This window comes from Piliocolobus tephrosceles, chromosome 8 (genome assembly GCF_002776525.5).
Source record: "Piliocolobus tephrosceles isolate RC106 chromosome 8, ASM277652v3, whole genome shotgun sequence".
Taxonomy (NCBI): Eukaryota; Metazoa; Chordata; class Mammalia; order Primates; family Cercopithecidae; genus Piliocolobus; species Piliocolobus tephrosceles.
Genome location: NC_045441.1, coordinates 99655267 through 99668025, shown reverse-complemented (window position 1 = coordinate 99668025; position 12759 = coordinate 99655267). Strand labels below are relative to the sequence as shown.

General features: G+C 36.6%; 1 protein-coding gene and 1 long non-coding RNA gene across 2 annotated transcripts in view; one reads left to right on the top strand and one right to left on the bottom strand.

Annotated features, from left to right (window-relative positions):
* LOC111520397 overlaps positions 1 to 2340 on the top strand; it is a 34571-nt gene extending 32231 nt beyond the window's left edge. Inside the window, exon 3 of the long non-coding RNA XR_002724668.1 lies at positions 2220 to 2340. This is a non-coding gene — a long non-coding RNA (uncharacterized LOC111520397). The remainder of the gene's footprint in view (positions 1 to 2219) is intronic.
* PRKAR2B (protein kinase cAMP-dependent type II regulatory subunit beta) overlaps positions 1 to 12759 on the bottom strand; it is a 118363-nt gene that overhangs the window by 93601 nt on the left and 12003 nt on the right. Inside the window, exon 2 of the mRNA XM_023183096.2 lies at positions 780 to 815. Within this exon, the coding sequence (XP_023038864.1) occupies positions 780 to 815 (36 nt within the window). The remainder of the gene's footprint in view (positions 1 to 779; positions 816 to 12759) is intronic.

The following is a 12759-nucleotide window of genomic DNA, read 5'->3' as shown; positions in this document are numbered from 1 at the left end:
TTTTTTCAAATCAAATATTACCCTCACTTCATCTGTCCTCTTATTCAGAGAAGATATTCCATATGGTGAATTTTCTAAATAACAGTTTATCTCAATGCCCAAACTCATTTTACTTAAGCCATTTTAGACAGAAGTGGTCTTAATTCTGTCTCATACCTCCCCAGCAGTTTAAATAGTACACAGTATACTGAACCTAATGTAAGCCCTTGTTAATGGCTAAGGCCTATTGAGTTGACTACATTAGTGTACTGTGGTATATTTAAACCAGCAATAGCCTCAGGGGCACAAACAAATATGAAGCAATTTGCTCCTATTCTAAATGGCCCCATAATGACAAGTTCTTATATCTGCATTTTAAGAGTTCTCCTGTCCCTTATTAAAAACGCTCTTATAAAAACAAACCAACAAACAAAAAAACAAACACTCATCACTGTTTCTAAGGTGTCCTTTACTCATCTGCTAAATCACTGCTTCTAGATTATGGCTGGTAAATCACACAATCATGCAGGTAGTAATTCAACCAAGAGCAAGAATAACACCCTAGGCTGACAGTCTCCATTTAAAAAGGCCCACCAGTTTAGTACACAGTGTGACTTTCAGAGGGCATTTTCAATTGCTTCCTAGATAGTGATTATATCAGATAGTTGTGTTTTCTGGGGAAAATAACGGACAAATAAAGGTTTACTATACAGCAATTATTCTTTGTACCTTCTTGTCCAATATTATCTTTTTAAAATGTCATCATTAGTAAATAAAATCCATAATATAATCAGACTTACCTGAGGCACGCCTTGTGAATCGGTTTATTACTGGAGCTGAAAGAAAAAGCAGAATAATATGATTAGATTAAAAGTCTAATTTTCCCTGAAAAGGCTCAAATTGGTAAATGATCTTATAATTTAACTACAGAAAAAGATGAATAAATAAGAGGAAATACCATAAATATACAAAAATGTTGAAATTCATTAATAATCAAAGAAATATAAATTGAAATCAGTATTTTACCTATTAAATTAGCACTTTAAAAGAAAAATCCCTAGTTATAGACAGCTAAAATTACTTAAGTGGGGACCATATAAAGAGATACAATACCTTTAAAAAACAATTTGGCAATTACATCAAGTACTATAAAAGATTTGTGTCACTTAATAGGGTAAATCTACTAGAGATTTAACCTGAAGTACCACTACTAGTGAAGGAAAGAGCAATGTATGAATAAATCTATTCAGCAGCATCATTTTTTAAATGATAAAATTAGAAAACACAACTGAAATTGCTCATGTATGTTGAAATCATCTTTAGCTGAAGGATAGCATATCCTTGAAAATCTCAGATTTATAGTTCTGACAATTTTTGTGCAATCCAAATGTCCATAACACGCAAATCTGTCCACTGAAGGCTGCAATCTCAGGCTGGTGTGCGCACCACTCAGCTGGCAAGCCTACCATCTGCCCACTCCTCCGACTCAACTCAGCTCTGTTTCTTCTTAGTTTTGATGACATAGTTATCTCAAAAACCGAGGTTTTTAAAAACATTTCTTTCTCAAGAGAAGCAGGTACATTTCTGGTTCATCTTATATAAAGGAAGGACATAATGTACTATGCAGTATATTTTGGTAACAGAATGTCATAAGTCTACTTCAATACTTTTAGAAGAGTAATTATGAAATTTGTTTACACTATGGAAACACTAGGTCAAATAAAAAGAGAAGACAAAATTTTTATCAGCAGTATGATTGCACTGCATGAAAAATACATATGCACAAGAACAAGTACTATAATAAAACTATGTCAGATGTGTAGTGCATTAATCCTTACAATCATGCTATCAAATATCAGCATCTTTGGCCAGGTGCGGTGGGTCTATAATCCCAACACTTTGGGAGGCCGAGGTGGGCAGATCACCTGAGGTCAGGAGTTTGAGACCAGCCTGGCCAACATGGGGAAACTCCATTTCTACTAAAAACTACAAAAATTAGCCCGGCATGGTGGCAGATGCCTGTAATCCCAGCTACTTGGGAGGCTGGGGCAGGAGAATCGCTTGAACCCGGGGGGCAGAGGTTGCAGTGAGCCGAGATCGCGCCACTACACTCCAGGCTGGCTGACACAATGAAACTCAGTCTCAAAAAAAAAAAAAAAAAAAAAAAAAATCAGCATCTTCACACAACTGATGACTACATTTTACAGTAAGTCTCAGAGAAATTTATTAATTTGTTTTAGATCACACAGTCACTCTGCATCAGAGCTGGAGAATCTGAATTTATGAGTATCTTGCATCAAAACGCTGCCTCAGAGAGAACAGAAAGTGAAAATATAAATTCCTGAAATCATACAGTAAGAGGTGAATATTATCTTCCTTTGTGATCTTCATTACGATTAAAGATTAACTTTGTGAAATTCATAAACCCAATTATCAAGATATTATCATTTATAACTAAATTACATCCTCCAAAGTGACTGAAAGACATATAATACTTGCTATTTATATACCACAATACTTTAGTCCTATATTTGCACAGTCACAAATTACTTACATTAAAAACCTGCATCAGATAAATTGTGTTATGTATATTTTACTACACATACACACAAAGGCCCATCAGTTTTCAAACCCCTTTTTTGCAACAATTAAAATTAGTCTAAAGAATGCCTCCCCAGCAAGCTACAAGGACAGTGAATGGAAACAAAATGCAAAAAAATGCAACCACAGGAATGCAGAACAGACATTCTCTGCCCCCCTGCCCTCTCCAGCCTCTCTGGATGATGAAGCCACAGGACTATGGGCTCCTGGTTTGAAAGGTCGGGAAGTCTTTGTTTTCCTGGGGTCCTTCGGTTTCTGTATCTTTCTGAAGTGTTTAAGGCAGAGGTTTTCCACAAAGGTGGCATCGCTATCTAGAAGATGTTTTCTAAATTTGTGGGGGCAATTTTAATTGTCACAGTAATTCAGAGGACACCCTTCCTTGGCTTTTGTCAGGCAAACTCCACAACAATCCTGCACAACAAAGAACTGTCCTGCATCCTACAACTTTTGTCCTGAATGACTTTTAAAACATCCCACTGGGCATTCACATTGGCAAAAAAAAAAAAAGTCCATTTATAACCATCTGGGCCTAAATCCTAATACAGCTCTTTATATACACATGATTCATTTATGCAGCTTTAATATACATCAAATTTTCTACAACACAATGACAACATAAATCAAATTTGTGTTTTTTGTGTATTTTGTTTCTTGCTTTGTTTGGAATTTTACTAATAGATGTTCACCATTTCAGAAAACCATGTGACTACTACAGTGTTCCTTATGGTATTTGGATTGCTAGTACAATGCTTTTTCATCAGACTCCATTTGCAGCTTTTATAGAGCCTCTACATCTAGGTGGGACAATCTAACTGCACTGTCTTCTTGAGTACATGCTGAAGCACATACCTACTGAAATACATTTTACTTGCTATAAATTATCTGACTTTATTTCTCCTTGATATTTTTGCTAGACATTCTGTCAATTTCTAAATTGCGGGTAGACAGGTCTATGATTTTCATTTCCTGACAGTTAATGGGGCATGGGATTGGACAGTTAAGAAAATGGGTGCACCAAGCAAGTGGTATGTAGTAGTTAAGGTAAACACTGGGTTTTGAGAACAATCATCAAAAATCCAATCTCTCATACCCATAGCCCTCCTTTCCACTTGCAGGGATGAAACACAAATGTTTCCTGTACAAACTTTCAGCAAGTTAATGGTCACCTTCACCATTTTTCCAAATTTTTTAGTCTAATTACCAAAATAGAGAAGGTTGGGAATCAGGGTGGAGGCTTTGCTGGAAATAAAGAAATGTGCATCCGGCCAAGCTATGCCTGGTCTTCTCTCTCAGGAACCTAAGTCAGGGAAGGTGAGCAGGAAGGTGAGGATGGGCACCGCCAACATTCTGATCTTCCACATCACTGGCAGGGAGGGGGTGAGGCGTGGGGCATAGACAGACCACCCAACTTGCAGACAGGAGCCTTGCGCTCTAATGCTGGCCACACTGCCTTCTGATGGCATAGATGAACCATGTAACCTTGACTTAAATTTTCAACTTGTGATATATGGAGAGCAAGATCTGCCCTCCTTCAGGCGGTTTTTCTTAAGAAAAAAAACCTGGCCAAGCACGGTGGCCCACACCTGTAATCCCAGCACTTAGGGAGGCCGAGGTGGGCAGATCACCTGAGGTCAGGAGTTCAAGACCAGCCGGGCCAACATGGAGAAACTCCATCTCTATCCTAAAAATTTTTTTTAAAAATTAGCCGGGCAAAGTGGTGGTCACCTGTAATCCCAGCTACTCAGGAGGCTGAGGCAAAAGAATTGCTTGAACCCAGGAGTTGGAAGTTGCAGTGAGTGAAGATCGCACCACTGCACTCCAGCCTGGGCAACAGAGCAGGACTCCATCTCAAAAACAAAAAAACATAAACATCTTTGGAGGTACCTGTCAATTATAAATTCCCATTCAAATGTAAGAGACTGATGCTTATTTAGTGTAAACTAATATTAACCACTTTTTAAATATACAAAATAAACAGCAACACAAATTCCCAAAAAATGTTAACAGATGAAGGTGTTTTAAAATGTGACAAGTCAAATTAAATTTTCTCGGATTTCTGGTTTTTACCTTTAGATTTTCTTATTCTGCGGATATTCAGTGAATACACACACACACACACCCCATATAGAGAGAGAGAAAACTAGAAACTAGGATAGAAGGAAAAAGATAGGAAATATATTGCATGCCTGGAAAAACAAACAATATGATTTAAGAGCAGGGTAAAATCCTGGCATTTCTAAGAGAATATAACCTAAGATCTTAGTGAATCCCCAAGGAAAAAAGACAAAAATATTTATATAAGGTTTGACTTTCTCCCCAACACTACTGCAGTGGAACACTGAGTCCTATGTTCCTATGAATATCTTTGTGCTTGTATAACCAGAGATCTCCTCAGTTGCCAAACTATATTCCACTAGATTCGTTTAGTTCCTATGCTCCCAAGAGACCCAGAGTGTAACTGATTCAAGTCTTCTTTAATCCTTCAGTGTCCTTATGAGAAAAATCTCCATTACTTTGGATAAACTGAAGGAGTCTCTCTATCTCAGCAGTGAAAACAGCCTCCCAAACCTGCTGGACTGAGTTCTGCACCAGGCCAGCAGGAAATGCTTATCTGCTCACCTCTTCATGCCCAAAACCTATCACAGTGCCTGGCAGATAAAGGTGCTGAGTAAATACCTGCAGAATGCATCAATAAACTCTGCAAGGAAGCAGAGCAAGTTTCCGTGTCCCCACTAATTTTGTTGCTGTATTGAGTGTGTATGCTAGGCACTGGAATTGTAACAGAGTCCCTGCCCTTGAAGAGCTTATTAAGTCTAGTTGTATTTTCAAATACAATGGCTTCAAAGACTTACACCCTGCAACTAGCTACCTAATTTAGAAAAATGTAGGTGAAAGAGAAATCCAGTAGAAGACTAAAAAACCTAAGATAATCTATGAAACTAAAAGTCAGGTTTATAGCAGTACACACAGTTTGCATCTCTGAGCATACTGCTGGGAGAGAAACTCCAAGTTAAAGAAACAAGAGCCCTGAGAGCTGTGATCTGCAGTCATAAACAAACACATACACACACACACACACACCGAGCAAACAAAAATAAAAAACAAACTACAAACTACCCTATCTACACTGGAGCTGCATTAGTTAAATTAGCCTTTTGCAGAAAAGTGTTCGTATACCCTAAGTGAAATATACACAATAATCTTGGATTCAGCTGAATAATTTTAGCATCCTTATCCTCTCATTAATCACCTTTTCTAGCAATAAACACTTCCTGAATCTGTTAACTGTCTAAATAAAACATTCTAGACACTGTGTAAATCGAAACCATGTAAGATAATTATTTTTGAATGCGTAAATATTTAGTGCAGAATAAATTAATTAATCTTATGCCTGTGCTTCAAAAATTAAAGTGATTTAAATAAGGCTCACCCTTGAGCTGAGGAATAATTAACTTTTTTAAAAGGTCAACAGCAAACAGGCAAATAAACAACAAAACTTGAAAATTTTTCTAATTAACCTAACACACACAACTTGCAAACTTTTAATACGTACATAATTTCTGGTATTGAAAAGGACCACTTATTTTCTATATTTTTGTTAAAAGGTGCTGAACCTTGACCACAATTGCTAATACTCAAAGATACTTTACTCGTCACTGTCTTGTAAGCCCTTGAAATACTATGTATTTCCAGATACAGTGTCTAGGAATTTGTTGAGATTCAGCCTGTGGAGGGGCTCAAAGGTACAAGGACAGAATAATAGTTAGCGGGTACCCTCCAAGGCTTCATGGTCTTGGTCTCAATGAGATACAGATTATGAACCATGTACCTCAAGGCATTTCTTATGAGACATAACGGGAGCTGTCTGAGAAGCCAGCATTTGGGAGACCACTTTTCTTCTTCCTTTTTGATTATACAGCAAGAAATACAGAGATCAGGTGTCCAACCTACTCAAACACATGGATTATGGCTGGAGTTGGGGCACAGTAAGATGAAATATAGATGCTTTCACAAAATGCCAATTTCAAAGACTTTCTTTATATTTATGGAAAAATTCCTCAAAATAAAACTGACATTTTAGAATATGAAGGTAACAAAATGATTACATAAAAAAAAAAAAAAACATATTTTTGATTGTGAATGAACATGAGTCTCCACTTCTCAATTCATGAGGATTTTACCAACAATGCCCTCTTAGGAAAAGAGAGAAAAATACAGTTTCAGCTAGAAGAGTCCTAAAAATGACTAAGTTTTTATAAAGCTACACAGAGTTGAGACAGTAACAATGTCAAGAAAAAGGTTCCCAAATACTTTCAGGGTTTTAAATGTGGGCTCAGAGTAAGTAGAAAGGGGTGGGAAAAGCCACTGTCAAGACAATGTAAACTCACTCTCTGCTTCACCATACACAAAACTGTCTCTTGTAAGTCTGTATGGTCAGATTCACGTAAAGAGCAGATCTATGGAGACCAGTGTTCCGCTTGTAAGAGTAAACAATCCAAGCTGGACTAAAAATACTAGGAAAGCTGGAAGCTGCAAAGAGTTCAAATTGCTACATGTCTATAAAGTCACAACAAAACAGCTCTAGAGAACAGTAATTTGGGAGAAACAAAAGGGAAAGGCAGGAGAGGAGGCTTTGAAATGAAGAGCAACTGAGAGAACAATCAGGGATGTGACTAAGGTTGGCCTACTAGTAAGAGTACAGTTATAGAAAATAGCCGTATTAGGAGCCTTCCCCATACACCTCCCAGAATGAAGATATTCTTGCCATTCCAGTCTCAGCTCAAATGACCCCCTCTCAGGAAGTTTTTCCCTGAACACCCTGTTTAAAGTTGCCCCTCTTGTTCCTTTCCATCGTACCATCATGTTTCCTTTTCTCTAGAGCTGGCTGAAGACATTTACCGTTTTATGTTTATTGTCTGTCTCCTCCCTTGCTACATTACAAGCTCCATGAGGGCAGGGTCTTTCCTTGTTTGTCTGCTTCATTACTATATCCCCAAGGCTTAGAACACTGCTGGCTACAATATACATTAGGTTCAGAAATGCTGAAGAAATAGTGCTAATGAAAAATAATATAATAGGGGTGGCTCCCTGACACCTAAAGATTATTTGGCCAGGCACGATGGCTCATGCCTATAATCCCGGCACTTTGGGAGGCCCAGGTGCGTGGATCACATGCGGCCAGGAGTTCAAGACCAGCCTGGCCAACATGGTAAAACCCATCTCTACTAAAAATACAAAAATTAGCCAGGCATGGTGGTACACAGCTGTAGTCCCAGCTACTTGGGAGGCTGAGGCATGAGAATCGCTCAAACCTGGAGGCAGAGGTTGCAGTGAGCTGAGATTGTACCACTGCACTCCAGCCTTGGTGACAGAGCGAGACACCGTCTCAAAAAAAAAAAAAAAAAAAGGCAAATGTTATGTATACAAGTATTAAGTTTCTGAAAACCATAAATTAAAATATAGTATATAGTATTGGCTAAAAACATAAAATAGACTTCAAAACACTAGAGCTTGACTAGTCTTTGGCTTTTCTTCAAGTAGTATTATTAAAAGCAGTACCACTTACGCCCCACAATTATGAAAATGTAACCTGGTTTTAGTCTCTAACAAGAATAATGAAAGATTTCATAAGATAATCAGAGCAGAAGGCAATGGCATTTCTCAATTAAAATGTGAAAAAAAAAAAGGATTTCAAGAGCATCCACATTTCCAATTTAAAAAAAGAGGTGAAATTCACATACAATAAAATGTACAATTCAATTAGTTTTCATAAACATATACATCCACAACCAACACTTCAATCAAGATATAAAACATTTTCAACACCTTGGATAGTTTCCATGAGGCCCCTTACAGTCAATTCCCACTATCTCATAGGCAACAACTTGTTAGGATTTCCACCACTGTAGTTTAGCTTTGCCTGTCTTTGAATTTCATGCAAACATAAGATTAATTCCTGCTGTTCTTTTTTAATGAGTAGTAGTATTCCCTTATATGACTATACCACTATATATATATATATATATATATATCCATTCTCCTGTTGACGGACATTTCAGTTTCCAGTTTGAGCTATTTTGAATAAAGCTTGTATAAATATTCTTTAATATTCTTCTAAATATTCAACTCTTTGTTGGTAAATCTTTGTTGAAAAAATCTTCCAGTCTTGTGACTGTCTTTTCATTTTGTTTACAATAACTTTGGTTGAGTAAAAGCATATGTTTACAAGCATTTTTGTAAATGTTACTTTATTTCTCTTAAATACCTAGGAGGGGGATTGCTTGGTCATAGGTGGGTGAATGCTTAACTTTATAATATGCCCACAGTGTTCCTAAGTGTTTATACTACTTTATGCCCTCAACGACCATATATGAGTTCCAGCCAACATAAGGTATGTCTTATTTTAGCCATTCTTGTGTGTGTTTAATGGTGTCTTACAGTTGTTTTAATTTCCACTATCTTGATAACTAAAAATACTGAGCACCATTCCACTTGCTTATTGGCCATTCTTATGTCTTGTTTTTTTTTTCCGAGACAGAGTCTCGCTCTGTAGCCCAGGCTGGAGTGCGGTGGCACAGTCTTGGTTCACTGCAACCTTCGCCATCCCGGTTCAAGCAATTCTCTGCCTCAGCCTCCCATGTAGCTGGGATTAAAGGCACGTGCCACCACTAATTTCTTGTTTTTAGTGGAGACGGGGTTTCATCATGTTGGCCAGGCTAGTCTCAAACTGCTGACCTCAAATATCTGCCTGCCTAGGCCTCCCAAAGTGCTGGGATTACAGGCATGAGCCACCGCTCCCAGCCATTGTTAGGTCTTCTTTATTGATGTGTTCAAGTCTTTGCTCAGTTTGATTAGGGTCTTTTTATGAGTGAGCTTTACCAGTTCCTGCTATATATTCTCAGCAATAACAAATTAAAATGCATAAATTTTTAAAACTCCAGTGTGATAAGCTACATAGGAATAAAACTAAGAAAAGATAGGAAAATCCTTATGGAGAAAATTAAAAACATTATTGATGAATATGAAAGGAAGACTGAATAATGGGAGACATATCATGTTTATGGATAGGAAGACTCAGTATCATTAAAATGTCTGTCATCTCCAACTTTGTTTATAAATTCAAGCAATTCCAATAAAACTACCAATAAAGATTTTCTACAAAACTGAAGTAGCATATCCTAAAAGTCTCATGGAATAATAAAAGCCTACAAATAGTTAAATCATTTTAAAGCAAAAAAAGTAAGAGTTACCATACCGTATATCAAGACCATTTTAAAGTCACATTAAGAGAAAGAGGCATGTGATGAAAGGACAGACAAATCCAATAGAACAGAACAGAAGCTTGAAGTACATTCACATGAATGTGAAAATTTGTACATTCACATATAAATGGAAATTTAACATTTAAAAATCAGTGGGGGTAAAAAATGAGTCAATACATGACACACACTAAAATAATGAAATGAGATTCCCTAATTCATACCGTATATAAGAAATACATTTAAGATTAAAGTCTTAAAGATGAAACTCAAGACTTACACATTTTTACAGGAAAATAAAGAGATTATCTTTTTAATTTGGATTAGTGATGAAATCCTTAAACAAGGCAAAAAAATCACAAGCAAAAGGAATGATTAACATTAGCCTACATTCAAATTAAAAATTATGTTCAAAGTTATTGTAAACAAAATGAAAAGACAAACCTAAGATTGGAAGATTTTTTCAATGACTATTGACAACATAGGGTTGGTAGCCAGAACATTAAAGCAAAGGAGGAAGGGAGGGAGGGAGGGAGGAAGGGGAAAAATCCTTCTACGAATCGGTAAGAAAAACACGATCAGCCAGATGGGAAAAATGGCAACAAATTTTCAAAGAAAATAAACTACAAATACGGTCAATGAACATGAAAAGATGTTCAATGTCACTAGCAATAAGAGGAGAACGAATTCAATTCACAGATTTTATCTGACATCCATCCTACTGTCAAAGCTTATTGAAATCTGACAACATTGAACGTTAGCTTCAGTGTGAAAACCAGGAACTCATATACAGCTGATGAGAGTACAAACTGGTGCAACACCTTTACAAAGCATATATGACACTGTGAGGTGAAGTCAAAGCTGTGCACCCCTACAATCAACCTTTCCACACTTAGGTACATACCCTACAGCAGCAGTCCACCAACTTTTCGATCTCAAAACCTCTATATACTCTCAAAAATTATGTGTGTATATGGTTATATCCATTGATATTTACTGTATTATAAATTAAAGCTGATAAATATTTAAAATATGAATTTAAAAGAACAACATGCACGTTACTAATAACATATTTTGATAAAATATTATATTTTCCAAAACAAACAAAACTAGGTAAAATTTAGAATGACTTTGTTTTACATTTTTGCAAATCTGGTAATGACAGAAGATGGCTGGGTTCTCCTACTTGCTCCTGCATTCAATCTGTAGCAATATCACACATCATGTACCCTCTGGAAAACTCTACTGTAAGCTATCATGCTGAGAGCATGAGAGAAAAAAAGGCAAAGAAAATCTTAGAAGTATTACTATAATTTTCATTCTATGGACTCTTGCAATGTCTGGGAAGAGGAGGCAAATGGTCCCCCAGAGGTATCCAGACCACACACTGAAAACTATCTTTAGAAACTACATTTGCCTCACACACACACACACTCACTACAGCACTATAACAACAAATTGGGATCAACCAAAATATTTACCAAAGAATGGATAAAGTGTGTATTTACACAAGAGTATACTACATAGCAGGTTAAAATAAATGAACTAGAGAACTAGAACTGCATGAATCAATGTAACATCTCAAATGCCGTTCTCAAAAACAAGTTGATGGACAATAATTTACATAAAAGAAACTTTTATAAGTGCAAAATTTATACAAATTTCTAACCTAATGCCTATGCAGTAATACTACAAAACCACATACCAGAAACATAAACAATAAATGCATCGTATTGGTGGTTATCTCTGGAGACAGAAGTTGATGGAATGGGACAGGACAGAGCACACGAGGGGCCTCTTCATACTGCACATGTGGTATATTTTAAAAGAAAAAAAACAAACAACCAATTCTTTTTTTGAGACAGAGTCTTACGCTGTCACCCAGGCTGGAGCTCACTGCAACCTTGGCCTCCTGGGTTCAAGTGATTCTCCTGCCTCAGCCTCCCAAGAAGCTGGGATTACAGGCATGTGCCACTACACCCGGCTAATTTTTGTATTTTTACTAGAGATGGGGTTTCATCATGTTGACCAGGGTGGTCTCAAACTCCTGACCTCACGTGATCCACCCACCTTGGTCTCTCCCAAAGGGCTGCGATTACAGGCATGAGCCACTATGCCCGGCCAGAAAAATAAAAATAAAAAACCTTGAAGGGTGCCAACATGTTAAAATCTGTCAGAGCTAGAAGACTGCTTATATGAGTGTTCCTTATTTATCTGTGTCTTTCTGTATATTGAAAATATGTCACAATAAGTAAAAGAGAAAAAAAATTCTGCTCTATTCAGTTTTGGCAGATAAAAAGCTCTCACTATGCTCTAATACTATCAGCCCAGCCAAATTAGTTCAAAATGTACTTTAATGCTAAATGTACCCCTAAAATATTTTTCACAAAATATTCTTTTTACAAACGGGTTTCTGTTAAAATTCAAACACTAAAATACCTTTTGGATTCTATTTAAGGAATTACAAGAAAGGTATTTCAAGGAATTATTATGCATCAAAAGTCCTAATATTGCTTGGCTGGTAAATTGCTGTTAAGAGTCAAATAAAAAAAATCAAAGACCTATGAACAACTCCATGTAAAAACAAAGATCCTAAAAGACTCTCTTTATTTTCTTCTAAAAATAAATTATTAGCAATTTGTAGCTGAATAAGTACAGAATCATTAATTTTCAGAATAAAAACACATACTAATGTAAGACTTGGAGAGGTATACATTTGTCCCACCAGGAGCTTACTTTTATAAATATTATGACATGAGGCAACAGGCTGTCAATTTAATGCCAACTAATTGTTTTCCAGTTAATGTGTACTTCAGGCACATAGTTATGTTTTTCTACAAGATCTGCCTCATTTAAATAAAGTAACAATTTTCAATACTTCTACCTACACATTCCTAAGTTGTTCAAAAATTACTTGCTA